This window comes from Saimiri boliviensis, chromosome X (genome assembly GCF_048565385.1).
Source record: "Saimiri boliviensis isolate mSaiBol1 chromosome X, mSaiBol1.pri, whole genome shotgun sequence".
Classification (NCBI taxonomy): Eukaryota; Metazoa; Chordata; class Mammalia; order Primates; family Cebidae; genus Saimiri; species Saimiri boliviensis.
Genome location: NC_133470.1, coordinates 124,389,168 through 124,416,519, shown reverse-complemented (window position 1 = coordinate 124,416,519; position 27,352 = coordinate 124,389,168). Strand labels below are relative to the sequence as shown.

General features: G+C 35.7%; 1 protein-coding gene across 5 annotated transcripts in view; it reads right to left on the bottom strand.

The window, feature by feature from the left end:
• Positions 1–27,352, bottom strand: part of AMMECR1 (AMMECR nuclear protein 1) — a 142,592-nt gene that overhangs the window by 15,363 nt on the left and 99,877 nt on the right. For 3 of the 5 annotated variants that reach the window (XR_012515651.1, XR_012515652.1, XR_012515653.1), the window contains exons 3-6: positions 21,846–21,960; positions 7,749–7,839; positions 6,256–6,352; positions 3,699–3,978 (exon numbers count right to left, since the gene is read on the bottom strand). Coding sequence is in view for 2 of the 5 variants with exons in the window: in XM_074391760.1 (XP_074247861.1) it covers positions 3,864–3,978; positions 6,256–6,352; positions 7,749–7,839; positions 21,846–21,960 (418 nt within the window). In the remaining 3 variants the exon portion in view is untranslated. Of the gene's footprint in view, positions 1–1,518; positions 3,979–6,255; positions 6,353–7,748; positions 7,840–21,845; positions 21,961–27,352 lie in introns of those variants that run through there. The other 2 variants (XM_074391760.1, XM_003935853.4) reach the window with 1 other exon arrangement.

Genomic DNA, 27,352 nt, shown 5'->3' with positions numbered 1-27,352 from the left:
TCATCAGAAACCCTTAAATCGAGAGGCACACAACGGGTTTCCACTTTTAAAAAATAAAAGGAAAGTCACCAGTTTATTTAAGTGGAGGAGATGCTCACACTCCTCAAATAAACTTAATTCATTTTAACATCACTAGCAAAAATCACTTAGAAACTGTACAAAAATAAAAAAGTTAACACATTTAATCCTGCAAGGTTTTTGTAAGGACTGGAAGGCAGGCTTTTGAAGCAGCATTTGGGCATGGCTGGGGGCTTCTTTGGTTTGATCTATCACACATAAGAGATGGAACCTATTCCAGATGACAGTTTCAAATTTCCTGCACATTTGAAGACAAGAGGCCAGTATACAAACTTCCGGTGTGCTGGGCATTGGGACTGTATGTGCTGGACTGAAAATATTACAACTGCTTTAAGCTTTAAGGGTGGGGGGAAGCAAGCCTTGCACTTCCTCCATCAATTTCACCGACCTCTCATGTTAGGGGAGACTACAGAGGATAGTAGCACATTCTCGTGCAGTCAGAAGGCCACTTGAGGGGTGGGGGACAGTTTGTTCTTTTAGAATCTGGTACCTGGCTGACCTTGTTTAAGAACAAGAAAACCCTTCCAGAAATGGAAGCCTTTTGCTACATACCAAAGCAAAGAACGTACTATTTCCAAGAAGAAAAATACCCAGTTGCATTTGAAAACAAAAAACTTAAATGGAACGAATTAACATTTAAAAGGGGCTATGTAAACTTTGTGCTACTCAAATGAAGTTCAAGTATTACTTCTGAGCTGTTTAAAGATCACTGAACTCATATAATATTCTGATGATAAGAGTGCAATTCACATTTGTGTTTCTGAACAAATAAACCACAACTGGCTAAAACACAACCTGTGCAATTAGAATCTTTGTCTGAGTTAAAGACATGCTACATATTTCAACATGTTCAAAGTTAATTCATACCACATATTTAACAGCTTTGTATATACGACAAAGGTGAAAGGGTCTAGCATTTGTTTGAAGCACACCATTACAGTTTGTATAACACCCTTTACACTACAAAGTCTTTTAGTCAACAGCTACTTAGAGACAAAAATGCACCTTGCATTAACTCGAATACAAAAGGAGACAAAACTATCCTTTTCCCCCAAGCCACGTTGGGAAATATTGCTGACCTCGTCCTTTGAAGCCTGCAGGATGGTTATTTCTTCAGTATAACATTATTACACTGCTAAGAAAATCTGTATAACATCTGCATATATCAAGGATTTTTAAAAATCTGATATGATTTTAGAGTCCGCATGACCAGTCACGTGACCTGCTCAAGATTGATTAGCACCGTTAAATAAACACACATATATGTATGTATGTATGTATGTATAAATATATGTACACACACACATCTATGTATGTAATAAATCTTTGCTAAAAAACTTCTAACCATAAGCTCACCCGGGACGAGGAGCGTGTTGAACTGATGAGATGATGGATAAGATGGATTTCACGATAATATTGGTCTATTTTGTCTCTCTTCAGTTTGCTTATTTTATATACTTTTTTTTTTTTTTTTTTTTTTTTTTTTTTTTTTTTTTTTTTTTTTTTTTTTGCAGCAGACAATATCATTCAGCTTGTGCTCAGTTTCCCTATAAGGGTAAGAAAAGTTTCTATCAGGTAGCCACTTGTTTTTATACTGAAAGACTAATCTGCTCCAAAATGCTCCCAAGTAGAAATGACAGGACTGAAAATCTCTTTCTAAAGCCCAACAGCTTTTTCTGACTAATCTCTAGATTCATTGAAACTGGCTACCAAGATTGCATTTCAGGCTAACAATTGGCTTCTTAGTTAAGGCATCACAACTAAAAATGGTTATTTCAACAATGGATGCTGTGGATGAAGGAATACCAACAAACTTCTAAGAACTCTCATCAAAAACTAAAGCAGTTTGCTTTGCCCCAGTGGCAAGCAGAAGGAATTCAGCCAATTATCTCACAAACTAGGAAAGGATTTTTGAATTCTGAACTAGCAGTCTGTCACTTGTCACAGCAACTATATGTATAAACTATATCATTTTGATATTCAGTGATATTTCTTATAGTTTTAGAATATATATTCTGCAGCATACTTTATCACTTGATATGTTGGCTTCCTGTTTAAAAAAGTTATATATATTTTTCCAAAGGGGTGTGTGTGTATGGTATATATATATATATATATATATATATATATATATGAAAAAAAAAATATATATATATACCATGTATATACACATACACATATATATGGAGAAATATATATATATATATGTATATATATATATATGTACACCACAGAGACACACACAGACACACAGACACACACACATAACCATAAAATGAAGGTCATCTTTCTCCAGAATAATCTGTCATTTTTCCTGGGGATATATGCATGGACCTCCTATTGACATCAGGAAGTTCTCTTTGTATGCATCACGGGAAGACTATCCCTGCAGATGCTATTTTCTAACTATGGCATGTCTGAATGCCAACTCCATTTTCACAGGTGTGACATAACATCTTATCAATGTAGTAAATGTGTTTCTATCAAAAGTATGTAGTGCAGAAAGAGATTCAAGCTATTTTATAGTATCTCTAAAACTCTAGTATTGTCCCCATGACAAACATATCTGAAATCACGGCAAATATGAACTTTTGTTTCACTAAATTACTTTTACCATATCTTTAGATGGTAGCTAAAATTGACTTTAGCCAATCATGATATATTGAAACCTAGAGCTAATGAATTTAAATTAATATAAAATAGACAAATGTCTCTTTTTGGTTATTTGCTCAAAATAAATTTTTTCAGCTTAAAAAAATACTTAAGAGTAAGAAATTTGTCTAATCTGCTGTTTCACATATAGAAACAATAAAATTTTACAAGAATATTTTTCTAAATTGCCTTTTTTCTAACCCCTCTTAATTCCACTTAATTATATTCTTCTCAAAGGCACTAAATTCTGTATCTGCTCTCTTCCTAATATTTGCTGCTCTTATAAATGATTCCTGTAGCCTTTTCGAAAGGTAGTTTGTACTTTCTCAAAAAACAGTGTTTTAGTTTGCAAATCGGTTCTATAAAGTGGTCAGGCAGTCTCTTCTATAGTAACCAGCACAATAGGCATAAATAATTTCCCTCTCTGTGACAAGCCCTATCATGGACCTTTGAATGCTCACGACTAGAACTAAAGTTCATATATTTTCACCATGGGAAAAACATATACTTAAGGAGTGAAGACACAACTACTAAACTGTCATAGCAAAGTGAATTTCAGACAAAAATCAAGAGTAATATACAAATACCTGAATTTGATATGAATTAATCCAAAACTCAGGTATCAAAAAAAAAAATACACACACACACACACACACACACACACACACACACACACACACACTATCTTACTGAGGAAAACTAAAGACAAACCCAAGTAAAATCCCCAAAATCTGCACACTTTCTTCCATCCACAGTCAAAGGAAGGGAAGGAGGGAAGGAAGAAGGAAAACAGGAAGCAAAACAGAAAGAAAGGCAAGAAGGACGGAAAAACAGAAACCTGACTGAGATAGCAGAGCAAAATTCTACATAATATTGTAGGGAACAAAAACCCCAAAGTTATATATGCTGCAAAAAAATCAATTATCTAAAATAATAAAACAGGATCTTAACAAATGCGATTTTCCTACCCGTTACCATGATGATCTTAATTGACGATGTCGAAGCTTCACCATGGCAACGGAAACTATCATCATAAAATGGTACAATAAAAGAGATAGCTAGACCAAGAAGGTGTAGGGTCTCCTGGGAAGAGGTCTGCAGAGAGGCCCAGTGACTGGTTGTGCGGCTCAGTGTCAGGAATAATGGTTGTATGGTGGAAGGGGATGCCCAATGCCATTTTGGAAATGATGATGCTGGCGATGAGCAAGGTATTCAGCATAGCTCAGGGTCATCTTTTCACTACGATACCTGAAATAAAGTCAGGGAAGAGAAAAGTTAACATCGAGACATAAGTGACATGCCATTGTCAGAGCTAGGAAGGACCTTAGAGATACTTTTATAGACCAGCAAATGCGGTCCAAGAGAGAAGCAGTGACTGCCCAAGGTCACAGAGGTAGTAAGTAGCAAAGCTAAGATGAGAACCTGGAAATCCAAAGTCTGAGTCCAGTGCTCTTTGAACTCTATTACTCCTTGTTTAAATTGTTCTTTTAGAAATTCTTATTGCCCCTTCAGCCTCAGTTTTCTAACAGGAGTATGCATCTCTTCAGTTGATTCTTTTACTGTTCCTTTCTTTGTCCACACAGCTACTTAGGTCTTACCATTAAGTAACAACAACAAAAACAACTTTTCTTAATTCTGGTCTCCTGAACTCTTGTTTTTCCCCATGTCTGGCTTTCTTTTCATTGCCACATTTCTCAAACAGTTATGTATATTTTCTGCCTTCAATCCCCATCTCACACTACTCCTCAGCTCAGTGCTCCTTGGCTTCCGCTGCCACTCTTCCACAGAAATGGCTGTCAGAAGGCTGCCTCTGATTCAGCTTAACTTTTCCATTTGCTCACCCCACCCTTTTTGAAGCTCTCTGGTGCTATGGGTTCTATACCTCCACATGCCCCTAGTTCTCCCCTGCCTCTCAGATTGTTCCTTATCTCTGAATGCTTCCATCCCTGCCTTGTAGAATTTTTTTTTGGTTCTGTATTCAGTTCTTTTGACTCTATACTGTTCACCAGCCCACCTCTCCACAGTGAACCCTATCCTTATAATTTCAATCATCTTTAGCCACGAGCGCGTACATTTTCATTGACCTACTAGACATTTCTATATAGATATCCTAAGAAGCACCTCAAATCCAAAATCAATGCATAAACTCACCACGCTCTTCTTGTCTCTACTTTGGTTAAAGGGATTACGTTGGTCCCTTTAATCTATATTAAGGCCTTGACTTCCTTATTTCTAAATGATGACCCAGTCCTTTCATTTCTTCCACAGTATTTTCATATCGATCCCCACCTTTCTTCCCATCTCACTGCCACAGCTTCAGTGAAGGTCCCCGTTGCACCTCTTTTGGACTGTTGCCACAGATTCTTAGATAATACCAATGCTTCCTGGTTTATTTTCCTATTTCCAATTCCATTCTTTTACCTCCCCAAGTTCATCTCATTAAAATCCTTCAATAGCTACCAACTGCCTATAGAATCAGGTCCAAACTAATTACTCTGGAACTCAGGACCCTCACTGGTCTGCCCAACCTACCTTCTGGGCCATATTTTTCTCTAATGATCAGCTTCTCTATTACACTGAAAGACCAGCCCAATCAGACTATTTTGCATTCTCCTAACTTTCTTTGTACATCACCACCCTTGGCTCACAAGGTCTTCCTTAAGGGAATCCCTTTCCTCCTGCACACTCGCATCTGTCAAATATTCTACCAATTCCTCAAACTGAGTCTGCAATGGACCTCTTTGAAACCATCTGTTATCCCCCTCCCACTCTCTTAGAATTCTTCTTTCCCCACTTCATGGGAATGGATCGCATATTACCCATCATATTATGGTTTAGATTAATAATTTTGTCCATGTCCCTTCTATTTTCCTCCACTGTGAACTCAAAGAGAGCAGAGATGGAGGCATTTTTGAATTTGTCACTCCTCCGAGCTGAGAATAGGCCATTTTCAGACTATAAGCATTCAATGTAGTTTTATGGAATTCAAATAAATGGAACCAGCAGCCCATTTTCCTAAAATGTATGGTATTTTCCTTTTTAAATAAGCATTCCTATTTTGTCATGCTGAAATTTATATAGCATTTCAGTTTAGCTTAATTGTGTTTTTCAGCAAGCTAGCAAGCTTTCATGGTAGACTTCTATCACTGCCAAAATTCTGAGGTTAAATTAGAATTTTTTGGACTGTTTATCAGAATCCTGGGGTTCTGCTAAGTAATGTCAAAAGCTAGCCAATAGCTAATTCAAGTACTTTCGCCAATAAAGTAGTCTAAAGTCTCCAAGGGCTTGCTCGTACAAAAGCCAGAGTAATCACACAGAGCTAAAGATGGGAAAGATAGGCTCATACATCATACAGGGTTTACTGCCAAGCAGAGGTCCATTGTATCCACCCTCAGTATGACCCTGCCATTCATTTCCACTCTGTTTCAGAAAAGAAAAGTGTAGAGAGACCAAAGAAATCAAAGGATTATAGCATACACATCAAAATGTACAGGTTAGCCTTGTGCTCGAAAATGCTTTCTGTACCTGGTCAGTTTTATGGTTTTCCTGAATTCATTAGTAATTGGAGCTTTGTATCCTCCTTTCCTCAATAAGGAGTCTATGGTCTGAATATGGTCCCATCCTGTGGAGAGTTGACCAGATAAAATATCAGTCAAGCACATGTAACAAACACCTTTCATTAAACACAAAATGACCTTGTAGAGGTCAGCTATCACTGTTACCAAATGCCGTCAAATCTTTTGGTCCTAAAAACAATCACACAGAAGAGCTAAGGTTTCATCCTCTACAAGAGAAGGGTCATCAGCACACTCCTTAAATTCTAGCAATTCACAGTATCAAACAACATTGGCTCCTTTATCTTCACATTTGAAGGCAAGGGGTCTAAGGGGCTGGCAGAAATTGCTCAGTCATGACTGTAACAAACCATATCTGTTGTACTTTCCGCTAACAGTGGCATCTTTAAAAGGGAAGGAAAAGCCTATATGCCATTTTGCCAACTCAGTAGTATTTAGGATTCCCATACTACCTCACAGTAACCGTTGTTCCTTATGGTATCTTCTGTAATTCTGTAATCATTCAAGTTTGTGTGCAGTATTCAAGGGTATTTTTTATTAGTTCTGACATGGAAGGTATATCTGAAGCACTCTATCTTTTACTTATGCTTTACAAAGTTAATGATACTAGGAGATTAAGACATTTTCTAAAGCAACCCAAATAAATTTTCAGGTGACTGCCTTGAAGACTTTCTGATCTGGGGATTTAATGGCACTAAATTTTGCTATTATGTATGTCACATTTATAAGACAAACATGGGAAAACTGAATTACAAATGCTTTCTGATGAGAAGAAAAGCTCCCCAAGATAAAAGATTCATTTCAACTAACATGAAACCAGAATTTAGTAGTTGCTAAGAAAGGACAAAATACTTACAGAGTGGAAAGTTATTTTGTGCTACAATGTTGGTTCATATAGTTCTATGCTCTATGTGTGAAATAGGAATATTCTGTTTAGGAAGTGTAGACCAAGCATATAAAACACTAATATTTCATGTTTTCTCAATGCTCTGATCTTAATGGGAAACCTACAATCTTAATATTAGCAGGATGAGTAATGGCAACCACCTAAGAATGAAACATTTGATACTTACAATGACAATGAACTATGTGGCTGATTGTCAAACAAAAAGCTTGTTTATGCCACAATGGAATATGGGAAAAGGCATTTCAAATCAGTAGCAAATTGTTGCCTAAAATGAAACCCAACTAATATAAATTCTGCTTTTTCAAAAATTTACACTTATGGGTTTATGCCATCAAACTTCAATGGAGGGATTCAACTTCTGTGAGTACTTCACCGGCTTGATACAGACATTGCAGTGGCAGTGATGGAAGAGTCATTTCTTATAATTTGACACTGTTTAATTATCGGACATAACTGCAAGGTCAGATAACGCATTTCAATTTGTATATTTGTTTAAATTCTTCACCAGATCATATGAAATAAAGTACAACAATGACCTTGCTCCTTTGCAACCTCCGGTAGGTAGGTGGCGGTGCGTTTTGATCCTTTTTCATTGATGAATTCTATTCTAATGCCATGTACACCCACCTGAAAGAAATTGGCAGTTTTATTAGTACAGTCTTCTTCAAAGAATCAGAAAGAAAAGGTTATAATTTAACTTTCAAGAGAATGCAGTTCTTCCATTCCCCTTGTTTTTAGAAGGACATATCAGTTTTCTGTTTCCAAAGCTTTGACATTGGATTTGAAGGCCATTATGATGGCCATAGAGATGGAAAATGTTGATTTGCATGTGCCCAACATGTACTAGGCTATGATACTGTGTTTGGAAAACCAGAACGACTATTCTGAAGCTGTGTGTAGAATAAGACGGTTGATGGCAAAAATCCTGCCCCCACTCCCAAATTGTAGCTCATGCCAGATAAGGAACTAGAGACAAAGGAAACTGACTTCAAAGATATAGCAAACAACCATCCTGTTTTGCAGGTACACTCACCACTTCTGATTAAGTTCCAAAATTTTCGGTGCTGATCCTCCCCCAAACTGTCTCCTCCCTTTAAAACCTTAAGTTACATGTAGGCAGGCAAACACAATCAGATAAGATTGAAAAATAATAATGAAAACAACCAGATCCTACATCATCACCCAGTGTAGATAGCATTTCTTTATAAATGCATAAAAGCTTAGAGTGGACTAGTGGCAGACCTTCACTGTCCATCTGCACCATTGTCTTCACACAGCTCTACTAAATTTAGGAATAAAGATTTCAAATCACTTCACTGTAGTGCATTATTGCTGTCTCCTTATATACTAGCCGAGAGACCACTGTAACTTTTTTATGTAAAACAAGCTTGTGGTGATACCCTTAAAAAGGGCATCTAAGTAACTGTGGGCAATTCTTGCTGATTTTTAAAAAATAATGTGCTTTTCCCTTGATTCACATATAATCGAAAGGAATATGTTCTTTCCCCTCGTATCTCACATAGAATAGTGTACAGAGCTAAAGATCAAAATTAAAAGTTAACTTCTTTGCAAACATTGATAAAAATGAAATTTCAAAAGCATAATGATCCCATTCTATTCTCTCATATCTGTGGTTGCCTCATATCAATGGTTCCCAAGTGGAGGGTCAGGTTGTGCAAGGTACTGGAATGAAGATGTAGGACCAGGTAAACATTATTACCCAAGACGGAGGCTTCTTTTCAGAGCACGTGAGTAAAGTCACAGCTCTTTATACTTTCTATGTGTATGGATGTAAAGGTCTAGAAGAGGAAAAGGGGTCGATGAAAACTTCTTTTGTTTCTTCTGCCCTCAGCCTAAGATTTTCCAATGTTTTCAGGAATAAAAAAATCCTCTGGGAAAATCCATTTCACTCTTTCCTCAGGTCTTTACACATGCATCCACTGGAGCCTGTCAGGTCTTCTGAAGAATTTATGTTTTTTTAAAAAAATGATTATTATTAAAGCACATCTCTGGCTATTTCTTCTATCTATTTAATATCAGTATTTTTATGAATCTCTTTCTACTAAAAATGCAACCAGGGCAGATATTTAAAAACGAACACAATACTGCCTCCCATGCCCTGTGGGAAATGACTATACACAGCTGAGAAGACATACGAGTGCTTAGCTATCAGACATTTCCAGGATAAGGGATATCCACTAATCTCTCCAGTGCCTGATGAGACAATGACAAATTTGCAACACTTTCTGTATACTGACTTCCTGATCAGTAGCTTTGATGTTTTTTCTTCGACAATATCAGATTCCTCATAATTTGTTTTTTAAAAAATATACAACATAAGTAATTTATACTCCATCAACCACTGAAGTGAATTTTGAAACTTCAACTCTATTTATCAAAAATCTGTCATGTTAAAATTGAAAAGAATTTTGGTGTTTATTAAGGTGTCTATTCAAAATTGTGATAGGAAGAATGTCTCCCTATCTGTGAGATGAGAGTGTCAGACAAAATTAATGATATTTAACTGGCATGGGGTGGGAAGGGGGGCTGCAACATTTATCAGAAGTTCAGGAGGTTTCATGCTTCAACAAATATATTTTGGAAAAAGAACAGCTCCCCAGGTAATTTTTACTCTAATTGAACTAGGTAACCTCTAATAAGCATTCTAGTTCTGACAAACTGTGGCTACATAATAAGATTTTAAAAAGTGATTTAGGCAAATGGGAGTAATTTAGACACTTAAGTCCTTTCTTTACAGGAGTACATCCCGTATTCTTGAACAAAAATGTCAGATTTTTAATGTCTAGCAATTTAACAATTAGAAGAAGCTAAGAATTGTGTGGTATGTGAATATCTTAATTAAGCTGTGTGTGTATGGATACAAAGGACACATTGGCTGAAACAAAAATTACTCACAAATAAGACTGCTTTATTTACTCTGCATTTTGAGAAGGTCCCGCCATCAAATTTGATAAGAAAAAAACCAAATTCTCCAGTTTTGATTTAGTAAGACATTTACAACTTTTAATTATTTTCTGGGTTCCTATGACTCGGAACAATTGAAAGCCCCTGTAAATTGAACTGTAAGTATAGTGGTTTTAACGTGACTCCTTTTCATGAACTTTTTTCATAGGTGAGAAATACTCTCCACAAAGCTACAAAGCCAAAACCAGAGTGACTCATTTTTTTTCAGCTAGTAGAATCAGGAGAATGCTAATAATGTTTTTAACAAAATCAAATCATAGTAGCTTTCTTTCTGTCACCTACTGAGCGACACCATTTTCTTTCCTCCTAGAACCACAAGCCACTAAATAGTCATACTGCACAATCAAAACAGAAGAGGAATATGGCCTGCTGTGGAGAATGACCAATTCTGGCCAACCTGTGGAAATCACTGGCTTTGCAAAGTTAGTCATCTCCAATGAAATGAGCACCAAAACTAATTCCATATTGTTTCAGGAAGGCATCTGTCACAGATGCAACTCTAAAATGTAACCCTCATGCATAATAATTTAATCTTCCCTTATACAGACTGGAGAATCCTTTGGCCCAGCAACATCCCAAGAGAAAAAGGCTATAGTCGCAGTTATAAACTAAATAAAAGATCATCGAACCAGGGAACTGGGATTCCCCGAAGCAGATCTTTAAAACGCTACCACAGTAACTTCCTGTTTCTAAGGATGGATAAGGAGACAGCGTATGAGAATACTATGTCACCAAACATACCCTTAACTAATCCTGCCACAATCTGAAGTACAGCCAGGTGGGTAAAAACTGGAAATTTGCAAATCTAGCTGTATGGGTCTGCAGGTTATTTTCAAAATTACTAGAAGGTCTATGAAAAAAAAATGCTTTCAAGGTCCATCAATTGCGATAATATTCTTTTAATCAAGACTGTACTTTTGCTAAGCAAAGCTATAAATCAACTCCAATGGTAGTAAATTAAATGTAGGACTATAGATAAGAGGATATGGAATTAAGCAGAGCTGTATCTGTGTGTGCTGATAGAACATTAAGACCAGTTCAACGGATTCATATTTCATGCTAAAAAGAAAGCCATATTTATTCTGAACCATTCCATAGCAAGTGATTTTTATTAATGCTATTATACCATCTTTTGTTTTTAACGTTGTTCAGCATGATTAAATATCAAGATTAATGTTAAGACCATAAAATATATCTTGATTATTCTGGGGTTGATTATCCAGTTTAGGGATTATGCATCCCTAGCTCCACCTGGCCTCAGCCCCATCCTCTTTCATCTCTTGTCCATTTCTCTATTTTTTTACTCCTCTATCAGACAGCACATGATCACAGAAAAAAATAGATACATACAAATTAATCAATTTTGCTACACAGTAAAAGGTTTGGTAGGAAAAGAGATTACAAATAATGGCTAAAATGAAGCTTTGAGACTGTCTGCAGATTTCATTTATCCTTGTTATCAAGTCCCGTGTTAGAAACGTGGCTTCATTTAAAACTATTATCCTCTAATGCAGTGACCCTCAACATGAGCATTTTTAAAAAGTACCCTCTCCCATATTATATTCCTTATAATTGCACAGTCAAAACTTAATATTCCCTAGTCTGTCTAATAAGGCAAGTGCTAGCCTTGTAATCTACAAGCAGCACTACAAAAGGGTCTCATTTTTACTTGTGAGCCTTGTCAGCAAGCCAACAATCTGAATATGCTGAAACATTAAAAAGAGTCATCTGGCTGAAAGCATAAATAAGTATAAAATGTGCTGTTTGAGTTCAGTAGCCTCCATGTAAACCTGACAGTTTGAGTCCACAATTACCTCCACAGTCCTGACCCTCAAAGCTTAATCTTCCCCTGATTATATCCTGGCCAACAGAACCACTCTACTTCCTTGGGTGGCATCCTGTTTTAGCAAATACCATGGTCAGTTCCATTCTTCCCTATTTTCAGAACCAAATGCTGGGTTTCCCTGTAATCATATGGCCATGGCTTACTCTACTCATTTTCAGTGAGTTATCTGAATAACATAAAAAATATCAAGAGGTCAAAGAATCGAAAGTTGTATGACATGTCTTTTTGGATGAAATCATTTGGCAAAATATGCTTTGCAATTAACAAAGCATCCAGTTACTGGCTATTCACATAAGAGTGACCTGCCAGGCTCAATATGCCAGTCCAATTGAAGTGAATGAAAGGACACTGTTCCTAATGAGAGGAGCTCAGGATGTTTGGCACACCCCCTAACCTTTAGAGGCTGGTATCACAGAATAAATGCATGCTTTCTCACAAAACAGCCCTGGGTACCACGGACAGAAACAAACACTGCATTGGATAGTCCATGGGTCTGACTCAGAGTCTGGTGTTTCTTATATTCCTGGGAGTAAAAATCTGTATGTGCTATATCCCCTAACACAGGCATCCCCAAACTAGGGCCCGCAGGCCGCATGTGGCCCCCTGAGGCCATTTATCCGCGCCACCCCCCGCCACACTTCAGGAAGGGGCACCTATTTCATTGGTGGTCAGTGAGAGGAGCACAGTATGTGGCGGCCCTCCAGCGGTCTGAGGGACAGCGAACTGGCCCCCTGTGTAAAAAGTTTGGGGACGCCTGCCCTAACAGCACAAAACCTATGGCGTAGCATGGTCCACTCTTGAACTTACTACCCCACAGTACCTTCTGCCATGCTCCAGCTTAGCCTTTTGAAAACAGTAACTCTTCCTTTTCCTAGTGAAAGTAAATTCAACATAAAAAAGTATTTCAAACTTAGGCCTACTCTTAAGTTTATTCTCTTGAATAATTCTTTGAGCTACAAAAGTTAAGAATTTAATCACAGAAGCTGATAAGGTTTGCACAGATCCTAATGAACCACTTTGCCCAAATCTGATACTACCAACAAGTATTTGGATGACATATTATCTCGATCTTCCCATCAAATCCTCAGTTGTTACTCTGTATCACTTCAATCTGCCCATCAATTTGAAAAGCAATTCTGGAGTTCTAAAGGTACACATCTATCTAACATGATCCCTTCATAATTTGGCCAAATTGTAAATTTTTATAACAGTGTTGCTGCAATTCAGTGTTTCTTTTTGCTCAGTATTATTTATTTTGTAAACCTCAGAAACTGTAAACATGCATTTTTTTTCTGTTTATAAAAGTAGTACGTATGTCTTACAAAAAAATTTCCTTTAGAGCCAGGTGCAGTGGCTTGAGCCTGTAGTCCCAGCTACTTGGGAGGCTGAGGCAGGAGGATCATTTGAAGCCAGGAGTCTGAGACCAGCCTGGACAACAGAGCAAGACCCTGTCTCTAAAAAACCAAACAAATACACAAAACATCCTTTTAGGAAAGCATAAAGGAGAAAATAAAGATGGCCTGTAATCCTAGTACCATCTGCCTAGAGGTAACTCTTTTATCTTAGTGACGTAAAAAATACTTTTCTCCTGAACCAACTGAGATACCACCACAGACTATATTTTAGGCTGCTTTTACCCATTATCTGACCAGCTCCTATACCTGTCTTTACTTTCAAATATCCCTCAGATGCTTTTAGAAGCAGAATACCAGAAACATAAATCAAAAAGGATAACTGATTGCAAAGTCATCACCTGAGCATGACTAATCTTTTAACATACTCTAACACCTCTGCTTCATCATCTGTCTCAGCTGAAGGGTTTTTTTCCCCAAGTTGTTACTTTGTGAAAAAGGTCCCCTTGACCAAAATATAAATATGTGGCTCTTCTCTGAAATCCCTACAAATTAGTCACCTTTAGATTAGATATTAGCTCAGTCTCCATGAACCAATTCTTGGCTTTTACAAAGCTTACCAAAAGACTAATTAGTGCCAATTTTGATTCATGTAGGAGACTTAGACATTTTGTCTATCAGGAACACAAACCTGCCAATTTATTTCAAAAAAGCCACTGAACAACAATCGATAATATTTATTTTAATAGCTGACACACAGCTCTAAAATACCTGAACTCTCTAATAGTCACCTCCATAAACTTTTAAGTAAAATTTTAAATGAAGTATGGCTAATGAAAAGGTGCTCTGAAAAACTCTGAAGCCGAACATGTTCATATATCTTTTGCAATGAAGGAAACTGTTCTTAATCTAAGGTTTTGCAGAGAACAAGTGACAGCTCAGAGTATAATTAAGGGGGAAAAAAACCAATTCTCTGTAATGATTAATTATAATGAGCATCCCATAAAAACTTAACATCCTAAAGCTTCCCAAGGAACGTTCAGGCAACACAGGTGACCTTTAAATAAAATGTCTGCTTTCTATCAAAGTTAGAAAAATGCATTCCTTCCATGTCTTAAAAAAGGGAATAAGGGAGTGAATTTACAGACAAGAAAACTCAAGTTATAAAGTTTTCTCAAAACCTTGAGATGTGAGTTAGTTTACTTTTCAAAGGCTAGTGGGGACAGTGTTGGGGGATGGTTGGGGAAGAAATCACCTCGTAGCAAACATACCTAATATGAAATAATGTTGTTTGCCTAATAAGAAATTAAGAAAAATTAAATTTTATTCAAGTTAGAACTGTACATTGAGTATCTGACTCAATACAGTTTAACTTAGTCAACAAATTTGTTCCTAAAAAATTACATGTGGGTTGAGTTTACATAAATGAATTAATCTTAAAGCAAAGAGGAAAACAATAAAATTCTACAGTGAGTCCTGCTGCAAAGCAAAATAGGTATTCATAATGTGAATAATTGCTCCCTAATATATTTGCCTAATTTAGATTTTAAATATATAATGTTGATTTAACACAGGATGATACAGTAATTAAATGGAGACATTAATGGCTTAGAGCATTTTTCTTCCTAAAGGGAATTCTTTTCATAAAAAGGAAATCTAAATGGTACAACTTATAAAAATTTGACTATTTTTCACTTTTGTTGCCTACATTTAAGCTGGCAATGGCCACTTTAAAAGTGAGCGGCCTCTTAGGACTTCTAAATGGCAAGTGGTGATTCATTCTCTGGACAATGAAACAGAAGCCATCTTTAAAAAGGGAGTAAGTCATAGAATCACATTCTGTCAGAGTCCAAGGAGATCTTAGGTATCACTTAGTCCAACTTCTTCAGGGTTCTGAAGAAACTGAGGTCCAGAAAGGTCACAGTGCTGGGCAGTGGCAGTCAGGAACATAACCCAGGTCTCCTTATTCCCAGAATTCAGCACTCTTTTAATTAAATGCTGGAGATACACACACACACACATACAGGCAAACCATACATGAAAGAATAGGATATAACATAACTACTAGCGAAGGGGCAAGGAGTTTATGGATTACGGGGGGAGCAGCAGGCTAACTCCCTCCAACCAGTAAACATGCTGCAAGTAAAGTTGAAGGCAACTTGAAGCAGCTTGAGAAGAGACTAATAAGCAGCCCATTTTGCTAAGGGAAGCAACAGCTAATGGAAATTTGTATGCATTAAATCACCTTCTAGGAAGTTACTTTACTTTGTACAGCTTGCTTCCCCACTAGGCTTCTTATACACTGACTTGTTGATGCACAGCAAATTTTTTCTAGATGGCCAGAAAGCCTGAAGCTTTCCTTTCCCAATGCTCCACAGCACTTAAAATAAATAAATAAATAAAATAAAAAACATTTAAAGTAGAGCATCAAGAAAGGACTAATCATAATGACAGTGACATCTTATACAAAAATCTCAACGTCCTTGGGAAAATATGTACTGTGAAAAGCATTTTCCTGGCTATATGAAGCCCATATTTCTTTTTAGGTTAGAGGAGAGACAAAATATGATCTATATTATAGTTGGGACAAACTAACCAAGAGGGGAAATAGAACATATACAACTAGAAGTCATTTCACTGGGTGACTTCATGAGTCATGCTTACCATCTGTGTATGAATGGGAACTCTGTTTTCAGTGGCACATTAAGAGGAGCTAAAAAACGTAAACCTTTAAGAGGGAAATGAGGGTGAAAAGAACATTAACTTCTAAAATATGTGGGAGATAATGACGGTAGCCAATTTATTCATCTCATCTGTTTATTCTCATGAAGGCTGTTACAAAAGCACCCTATTATTAACTGCAACTGAACACGTCATAATTGAGCTGTGATCACTCAAGAGGTGTGCTTTTGAGGTTGCTTTTAAAGTGAAACACAGCTTCCTGAGTACCAGGAGTCCAACAAGGCTCAAGTATAATGACAGATGCTTTGGTACTTAAGGGACAGAGTGATATTAGGGGCCTGAGGTATAGCTTTATAGTCTAGGGACAGATTTATGGCATCATACAAGAACTGTGTTGGCCAGCCCCACCCAGCATGGGTGGATTCCATGTAAGTATTGTGTGCTACAACGGAACTCTCTGTCTTAGGATCAAATGTATTGCCCAGGTGGCAGTTGTATAGACAAAGTGAGATACTAGTGATCCAGGGAGCCAGATATAGGAAAAGTGACTAACGGTTTGTGAAAATGTCATTGATCTTTTGAAATCAGATCTAAGGAGTTACTTTAGAATACAGAGAATATTTTTACTTCATGCCTCAAATGATCTTGTCTCTAAAGCACAGAAGTAAAAGATGCTTGATTACAATTTAGAAAATATTTTGACTTCTGTCAGCAAATTGCTACATTAGCTTCCACAAAATCACTGGTAGCATACTTGCTATACAAATTCTTCTACAAACAAAACATTTATTCATGTATATCATCCTGAAAATGAGCAGCTATGAGGTGACACATATAGAATCAGCCCTCAAGTCAAGCTCCAGTCCATTGTAATGTCTGGTTTTATAACCTTTCATATTTTTAAAAAAGGAAACATGGCTCCTAAAAGTTTAACTCTACAAGTTCCAGGCTATGTCATTTTGGCAGGCTCCAACATGCTACATGAGTTTTTCGTTCTTTATAAAGCACCATGTCTGTCAATCACCCTGTCATTCAGAATTAAGAGAATGCTGTCTGAAGAACACAGAACAATGGTGATGAGTTTCTGTGTTCAAACACAAGGCATATCATGTCAGATTTCTCTAGGGGAGCAATTTTCCTTATTTAACAACCATCTTAGCCTTGCAGGTAGATATTCCAATTTATCAGTTAATGAAATTTCTCCCCAAATTATTAACTCTTCATCCTTTTCATACCTACCAGGGCAATAAGTAGATCATGATGTGGGCAGTGATCAGTGATTCTTGGAAGGGTGTGGCCACTGCTCTAATATGTCCTTACTACCTTTTGCGGATGGCTGTTATTTTTAATGACTACCCAGATTCCTCCAGAGGCTACCTATAAACACTTAACTTTAAATGTTATAATTATGATTCTGAGGAAATACAACATATGGAAGCATTATAGATTAGTCTGTCAATTCAATATTGACTTGAAATTAATTACATCTACTTGTAAACCCATTTATCAAACATCCCCCACATTATCAAACAGAAGCAGTCTAGCTCCTAAAACAAGGTCTAAAGTAAATCCTACTTTCCTAATAACTATCTATATAAAATTAGAGACATGGTATCAAAAGAAAGTTCCCAAATAGACTGAGTTAAAAACCCTGAGTGAAAAAGATAGTAAGATGGTAGCCAGATTCATGGCAATTCATTTGTTTCCTGATCATCTGAAAATTAGGTGGCTATTACTACTGGTCATGGTCACATTCCTCATCCTCATGACCACAGGGATGTTTGTCTTGTCAGTGAAGGTATGTACCTCTGTGCTTTGGGGCTTCTAGACTTTGCCCTCTTCCTGCTTTGATCTGGGCATTTTCATCCGTTTAATTAGGAATTCCACTGCAGTAACCAGTGGGGGTCAACTCTCAAACTGTACTTCCACCAGAAAAGCACTATGTTAGAAGCTTCTGTTTGTATAAAACATGCTCATTATCTATCTTTGACTTTAAAAATCTGTATTATAATTCCATAATAATCAATCTTCTTTTTTTCCCCTGTGGCATAAACATACACAGGACTTCACATTTCAGGTCAAAATTGCATACTTATGGTGAATAGGATATTTAATTGTTGGACGAGAAGTTGTAGCTATTAGTGTGAAATTTCTCGTGAAGCATATACTTTCATAAGATACACTGGCTTCTCAAAAAGGAAATGCAAAATATAATTAACTTACACAAAGATAAACCATAAACAAAGACTTCTCTTCAATCTTTTAAATAATAATTGTATATGCAATATGATTTCAGTTATGTAACCAAATATGCAGATTTATTGATACAAAGACAGATAAAGAATGGGAAAAACATTTTTAAAAGACTTAATATAAAAAAGATAATGGAAAGAAATATTCCAAAATGTTAACAGTAGTTATTCTCAGAATGATGTAATTATAAATGACTTACATTTTTCTCATTATACTTTTTTAATTTAAAAAATTTTCTCCTTTGATAAATTAAAATTACTAATAAGAATAGAGTATATAAAGTTTATTTTCCATTTTTATTGTAGTAAAATACACATAACATAAAATTTGCAATTTTAACAATTTTAAAGTGTACAATTCAGTGGTATTAAATACATTCACAATGTTGTACAACCACCACCACTATCTAGTTCCAGAACTTTCTCATCACTCCAAAAGGCAATGCTGTACCCATTAAGTACTCACTTCCCATTTACCCTTCGCCCTTGCCCCTAGCAACAATCTGCTTTCTATCTCTATGGATTTGCTCATTCTGGATATCTCATATAAATGGAGTTATAGCGAATGTGGCTATGTTTCACTTCTTTCACTTAGCATAATGTGTTCATGGTTCATTCATGTTGTAGCATGTAGTTCATTTCTTTTTATGGCTGAGTAATAATTGCATGAATATACCATATTCTATTCATCCATTCATCTGTTGATAAACATTTGGGTTGTTTCTACCTTCTGGCTATTGTGAACAGTACTACTATGAACATTCATGTACAATTTTTTGTTTCAACACTTCTTTTCAATTCTTTTGGGTATATACCTAGAAGTGAAATTGTGTCAACATATAATTTTTAATGCCTTTAATTCTGTTTTGGCATTCTGTGTTTAAAGTAGTAATGCTTTTTCAGAATCATTAGGGATAACCCTCAGACTATCATTCCTACAATACTATTACTCTATTTTCAATCACTGAGTAAGGTACATTTTTTTTAAAGACCAAATCCCATTATTGTGCTTAAAAATATAATTTCTACCTTTACTCTTTGTACCCAAATTTGCCTTCTGCAAAATACTTGAAACAATGATGAACTAACTGAAAAGGACAAGGTTTTCCTCTTAGCATAGTCATTCTAACAATAACTAATTCACTTTCAAATGCTTGTATATTAAAAGTACAAAAATGTATATTTTTTGCTTCAACAGGGAAGTAATACTTAATAGAAATTAATATTTAATTCCCTAAAATATATTAAATACACAATACCAAGTAGGAACGGTATAGAATCTTCTAGAAATTCAGGCTAGCAGCTGGTGACCAAAGAGGATAAATATGCCTTGAAAGAGTATACAGTAGAATACACAGTAGTACTTCTTAAGTATATAGTAGCGTACACAGTACTACTTCCCACTCTTCTAACAAACAAAAAGCTGACATATCTTAACGGATATAATAGCCCAATAATATCAAGGTTGATTTTAGCTGTAGACGGTGCTTTAAGTGGGCTAAAGATGATGATGGTGTACTCGGTGCTTAACCATCCCTATGTAACAGCTGTTGGATTCTTCCCTTTTTCTTCCCCCAAAACACATGCACACACATTTAATACTAGTATGTTCATGTTTGTGACATACACACATGCACACACACAGAAACACACATGCCAGAACCGTACTTCCAACTCAGTAGCTGCAAGAGTAGAAGTGTTCTTGCAGCTTGCTCATCCCCCTTAGATCTCAGGCTTTCCCCATATAATCACTCCCACCCCCACTACTACATACACAACACCCTGCAATCCAGAAAGCAAAAGTAAATCTGGCTGCGGAAGAAGAAACAGCAGCCTTAAAGCAGTAAAAGAACCATCCGAATTATAAAATATGTTAATAAGTAAGGAACATGATTTGGGACCACTTAAAAATAAAGTACTAGGGAATATTTCTATAGTATTTGTAGACTTCTCTTTAAGAAATATCAAATAAGAACAACAAACTTATAGAAATAATAAGAGACATTTCAAGTTTACAAAAGGTTTTCCACATTCCAACTTTGCTGGGAACGACAGTATAAATTTATTTTATTTCTTCTTTTGCAAAAATCATAAGATGTGTTCATATTCTGATAATACTCCAGATAATCTTATCACAAAACCCAGAGGGGACTCTTGCATTGTACTCTCTGTAGAAAAGATCTTTTTTATGACACTCTCCAAAATTTTTTGAATAGCTCTGGTATAACAACAATAATTTATATCATAGAATTTTTTTTTCAAATGAAGAACATTATAAATGTCTTATTCTGTATATTAGAAAACTGAATTGCAGTGGAGTTAGCAAATTGTTCAAAGTCTCACAAGGAATCAGGGCAAATCCAAAATTAAATTCAAGTCTAATAAACTGTGAAGAGAGTGATCTATCCCCAAGGCAGAACAGTTCAGTTACTATGGGGGATGGTCGTCTAAAACAGCAGTAGAATTAAAATCTGTCATAAGGATACAATAATGCCATTTATGAGTGTATGTGTGAGACAGAGTGCTGTATTTATCACTGAGTTCCTATTGTTTCATTCTCATAGCACTTATTTCTTCATACATTCTATACACATTTACTCTGCTACTAAATTATGAGATGCTTCATGGTGGGAACCGAATCTTACCACTTTTGTATATGTAGCACATTGCCTGGAGTACAACGGGCATTCAGTAATATGGGTGTGCTTGTGTTAAAATTTCATAGACCCACAGACCCACACTCAATATCTCCTCCCAGCCACCAAAGCAAAGCATGGTGAGAATCTTTGAACTTCATTAACAATGTTAGCCAACCCCACATGCTAAAGAAGAATACAAATATGATCATTATAAGCTACTCTAATAATAGCAATACACAGAGATACCCTAGATATAACCTTAATATTGTTAGGGTGTTTAAATGTATAAAGTAATGTAGCCAAGAATGAATTCACATTATTTAACTCTAGTTAATCAATACCTTGTTATTATCACAAGCTGATTCTGCCAAATGGTATATTATCCTAACTAACTATTTCTTCTTGTTTCTGAGATGTATCCTCTGACCAACTAGTTACATAGTTGGTGGTAGTTATACCAGAGTGCATCAAAATGAAAATAACTAGTTGGTGGCAGCTATACCAGAGTTCACCAAAATGAAAATAACTAGTTGGTGGCGGTTATACCAGAGTTCACCAAAATGAAAATAAGAGCAGAAATAAATTCCAATCAGTCCTTCTTACTACTTATTAACAGATTTTATGAGGTGCTTTGGTGAGGTAGTAGGATAAAAATGAAAACCAAATTCAGTCTGGGGATTATAACAACACGTGACACTTTGTCTTTTAAAAACTCATTTACTTATATCTCATATTTCAATTGTGAGGTTTATTTATCCATATTACTCTTGACCTCCATTACAACAGTGGGCTGAAAAAGTTATTTTCTGGGCCTAATTTTTAACATCTACTCAAGAGTTACCTTCATTTTTCTTTAAAAATTTTTCTATAATCTTACCTCCCAGTCCAAATAATCACAGACATCTTCAAAGTTAGTGAGCAGAGACACTGAGCAGAAAAGCCGTGGCAGCTCATCCCTTGTCATTGGGGGAAAACGGCTATCTTTAAGGGCACTGGTAAAAACAAAGCAAATATTAAAGCAATCACTGGATATTAAAGTTCCAAATTTCAAATACAAACAATTATTTGAAAAAGGTAAGAGTTTCAAAAAGAATCAGTAAGATGTCAAAGGTATCAATAAGCTTCAAATGTATTCAAAGTCCCCAGAGATTTTAGAAGTCACCTTTGGTTTTTCATTAAATAGATTGTGTTTGCTAGCCAATCTTGTGACCGCTTCAATTGTAAAGAGTGAATGATCAGTTACATTTCCTGTGCAGCCATTTCCTGGTGTCTTTCCCTGCTACTTGTACAATCTAAGAATGTTTTATTTTGCTTTTGAAAACAATAAAAACTAGACTAGTGGAAACTTGTAGGAAGATTTCAGGATCCAGTGCTGGTGGCAGTAAAAATAAATTATGTGTGTGTGTGTGTGTGTGTTTACATATACATGTAAGTGCACACACACACACACACAAAATATTGTTTTTAAAAAGATTATACTAGGTAAGCCAGTCACCATAGAACAGTACTCAAAGAATTCAAAGGAAGATGAAAATTTCATTTTCTTCAAGAAATAAAAAAAAAGAAAATGGAAATAATCATGCAAATTATAGACTAAAAATAAGAATTTCAGGCCCCCTATAAAGGATAATTTAACATATGACTCAAAAATTGTGGAACTACAGGAAATAAGGCTAATCTAGGAAATAAAAGTATGATTAGGAGACCATTAATCACGTCAATGAACTTCTGAGTGCATCAACTCTGATTGGATCCTATAATCAAGTATAGTATATCATAGTGCCAAACTCTAGAAAAACCCCACTGTAAAATGTGGAAAAACCATAATTCTTCCTGCAGTGGAACAGAAACTACACACACACACACACACACACACACACACACACACACACACACACAGAGTTCCTTGTACTTTTAAAAGAAACCACTTCCTCATCAGGAAAAACAAACATACCTCTGATTGCCTACTATATTAATGGCACTACTGGCATTCATGATATCCATCTTCAAGCGCCCTAGATAGTAGCCAGGCTTAGAAATACTTTCACAGATTAATCCTCAGAGGTTACAAACTCAGACTCTACAAACTGCTTGGGTCATAACATAGTTCCATAGCCTTGAAAATAATTTAATTCATTTTCCAGTGATTTTCTCATTGCTGAATTTTCTTTTTTTCATTTTCCCATCTCTGTTTGCATTTTGAAGCTCACTCACTGCGTTTGTATATTTGCAATGCACTTTGGTGCTCATTTTATCCTGCTATACGAAGGAAAATGCTTATAGGACGATATAGAGATGTTATATATGTACAAAAGTATAAATGTTTTTCCCATTCAAGAAGCCAATATTAACCAAGAAAATCAAGAAATTTGTGATAATTCATACTCTGAAAACAGCATTTCACTATTTTATAATTCGATGACGTAAATTCCCTATGGTTTGGCTTCTTTTATTTTTCTACTGACAAATAAAAGTTTTAAAAAATACTTCCAAGTTCTCATTTAAATCCAAGATAAAGACATGTGTGTATGTATCCCACCACCCCCTCCACATACAGGAAAGAAGTTCTAAAACAGAGACCCGAAGAATTGTATGCATAAAAAACAAAAGGCCAATCACATTTTCAGTTTTACTGTTAAAAGAAGAAAAAGAGAGGAAAGGACACGTTATTCATTAGAATAATATTAAATGTAATTTTAGGGAGTTATGGATTTTTATTATGGTAAAATATACATAACATTAATATTTTAATCATTGGTATAAGTATATAGTTCTGTAAAATTAAATATATTTGTAGTGCATCTATCACTACCTTCCATCTCCAGATCTTTTTCATCTTTCCAAACTGAAACTCTGTACCTATCAAATACTAACTCCCCATTTCCCCCTCCCCTAATCCTGGTATAAAATATAATTTAAATATACTTTTATAATTTCAAATAGTTACAGTAATACAATCACTAATGTTTTTAATACATAACAGTTTTATTGAGATATAATTCACATACCACAAAATTCACCCATGCCTTTTAGTATATTCACAGTTGTACAACCATCACCATTACTCAATATTAGGACATATTCATTATCCTTGAAAGAATCTGTATACCCAATAGCAGTCATTGCGTATTAGCACCACTCCCAGCTCCTGGAAACCATTAATCTACTTTGTTTCCATGGATTTGCCTATTCTGGATATTCTGTATAAATGAAATCATACAATACGTTGCCTTTAGTGTCTGGCTTCTTTCACTCAGCATATTTTAGATATTTCGTCCATGTTGTAGCATGTATCAGTACTTCATTCTTTTCATTGCCTAGTAATATTTCCTTGTATGTTTTGTTACCTATTCATGGGTCGATGGACATTTGGGCTATTTGCACTTTTTGGCTATTATGAATAATGCTGCTAGGGACACTGATGTATAAGTTTTAATGTGGGTGTATGTTTTCGTTTCTCTTGGGTAGATAGCTAAGGGTGGAACTGCTGGATCATAAAGGTAATTCTACCTTTAACTTTTTGAGGAACCAACAAACTATTTCTCACAATGGCTGCATGATTCTACTTTCCCAGCAGCAATGTATGAATTCCAGTTTCTCCATGTCCTCACCAATGTTTGTTGCTGTTTGACCTTTTGAATACAGTGCTAGACCTCCTTTAATGAAGCACTTTTTGTACCTAGCTCTGGCTTTTTCATTTAAAAAAGACACATGCTGAAGTAGCTATACAGTTAATTTCGCAATATTTTGAGGCAAGTTATCATTTTGTTTAGTTTGTTTCCTAGCAGATCAATTAAAGGTAAGTTTAACTCAGTGCAATTCAAAGTATTTCAAATCAATGAAATTTTCAAATACTTAAAATATAAGTGAGGATAAGGCTACAATGCTTTTCTCGTGACATGAAGCCTTGTTGTTCAATCATTCTAGGCTTAAGAAAAAAAAAAAAAGAATGTTTAGAACAAGGAGTTAGTGGGAAAATGCTAGAACAATTAATGGGATAAAATGACAATAGTGCCTCATCATGTCAAGATTCGAAGATACTGATTTCAAAGCTCTGAAAGAGTAAAGGTATATTAGTCATGATGGAAATAGTTTGATTTTACAGAGACATTTAAACAAGACTTTTGACTCTTGCATTTTTTTAGCCAGCTCTAAGTACTTTTTCATTAAACTTATGAACACAGAAAAATTCCAAATGCAGGAAGCCCTCAATGTCTCTGAATGTAAATTTCTAGGGAAATTAACTAGCAATGAAAGCCTAGCAAGGATTTAAGGGATTACAAAAAGATGAAAATGCAGCTGGAGACTGACCTCAGAGCTGGCAGGCTGGTGTGGATAGCTGATAAACAACAAGATTCAGCTTTCCTTAACCAAGCTCTCTTTAGAATATGCTATGCTGAAATTGTGCTTTTAGAGAGAATATTGCAATCTGGAGTTGGGTAGTGACTTGCTCAAGGTGACCCAGCTAAGTTAATGACAAGGGTAGGGGTACGACCAAGATTTTCTTACTGAAGTCCAAAATTCTTTCTAGTATCTACACTTTAGTTGTCACCTTTGCATGGATTCGTTTTCAAATTTTACAATTAAATGCTTGCCTTACCTGGCAATTCTGATCTCATACCTGTGGTACCTCTACCTAAAGATGATAAGTAATAACTCAGTAGCATTCATTAGTAGCCAAAGGGTAAACAGAACTAGGCTTCCTGTCTACAGGAAATCTGCAGGAGTAAAACAGATTTTAAAATATTAATATTGTCAATAGAAAGCATTTTATACCAAAGTAGTATCTGCCAATTTAAATTCTAGGCAGCCTAAATAACTGACAAGGGGGTCCTGTAAGTAAATTCATATGAATTTCTCATTGTTAGAATAGGAAATCATTTTCTAATGTTTAAATATTGCTAGAAAAGCAAAACAAAACACTTACATATAAAACCAGTTGGCACTCCATCACCCATATGATGGATGGGTGAGCTTTAAAAAATTACAGTTTAGTTCACATACTAAATTCAAATATACTCAATTCAAATTGGCACCTTCTCAGGAATACACCTCTCCTAATTGAGAAGGAGCATTAACATTTGCCAAACTTAATATACAATGTTATATAGTACTTTAATAAAAATGAACATTTTAAGAAAAGAAATTAAGAGTTTAGCTTTGAAAGAACCAAAGAGTTTGTGACAGTGCTTGGAAACCATGCTAAAAAGAAAAAAAAAAAGTAGCTGAAAAGAGGCAAAACCTTAGATATTACAAGGCTCATTGTAAACAATAAAGCATGCAACAGAAATACCTTAAGGGACTCTGTCTAGTTATTCACTCATTTGTTCATTCACTTTCTAAAACATTGTTGACCTTAATTGGTTAACTGCTGGAAAGTTATCAAACTAAGAGGGGCTTCATATTACATGTAACTATTTTTCAGGACAAGGAAGTAATTAAAACCCGAATTAAAAATCTCTATTTAGACAGGCAAAGAGCAGCAAATCAAGTATGTAGTAGTCTAAAACTAAAAGCAGTTTCTTCATGAGGGGTTTCAACCACCAGGAAATTCCATATTCTTTCATTCCCTGCTAGAGCTTCTGGAATAGAATGCATATGTGGCATGTTTGAGCCCCAGAAACTCAGAATACTAGAATCCAAAATCCACATCTGAAAAATTATCTACCTCTCTTTCTCATTAAGTAGCAATTTTAGCTTCCTAAAGTTCAAGAAGTAATGCACATAAAACAAAACACAAAAATGTGACTATTCATCAAACCTAAGGGTAGAGAGGAAGAACAGAAGATAGAATTATGGTTAAGGAAGAAGGAAAGCTGCCTTACTTTGGTGAGGGCTGTGACTCAAAAGAAAATTTTCCATTGTAAGCTACATGTAAGGTGTTACTCAATTGTGAGATGGTTTTCCTTTTACAGTAATAAACACAACCTACTTGCTGCTCAGTGAACATTAACATTTATTAATTTTAATATATATGGTTAATATAATGAGTAATTCATGGGGAATAGAGGAAAGAACTGAGGGATGGAACAAAAGGAAGAGTAGATAGGAGAGAAGGAAAAAGGAAAAAGGAATATATAAAAGGAAAATGATAGGAAGAGGAAAGCAAGAAGATGAAAAAAGAAGTAGGAGGCAAAGAAAGTACAGAAAAGGGGGACACATACAAAGAAAGAAAGAGAAAGCAAGAAAGGGAGATCGGAAAGGTAAGAGAGAGGAGAGGGAGATAAAGGGCAACAGGTTCAGTAGGTTTTGATATATATTATCTGGCTCCTATTCTATGAGGTGTACTTAGGCTTTAGAGTGTTATCACTTACTGCCCTCTGAGTAAAGTTCCTGAAATGCTCTGATCTTGAATTCTTAAAAGCCTCTACTCGCTACGAGACA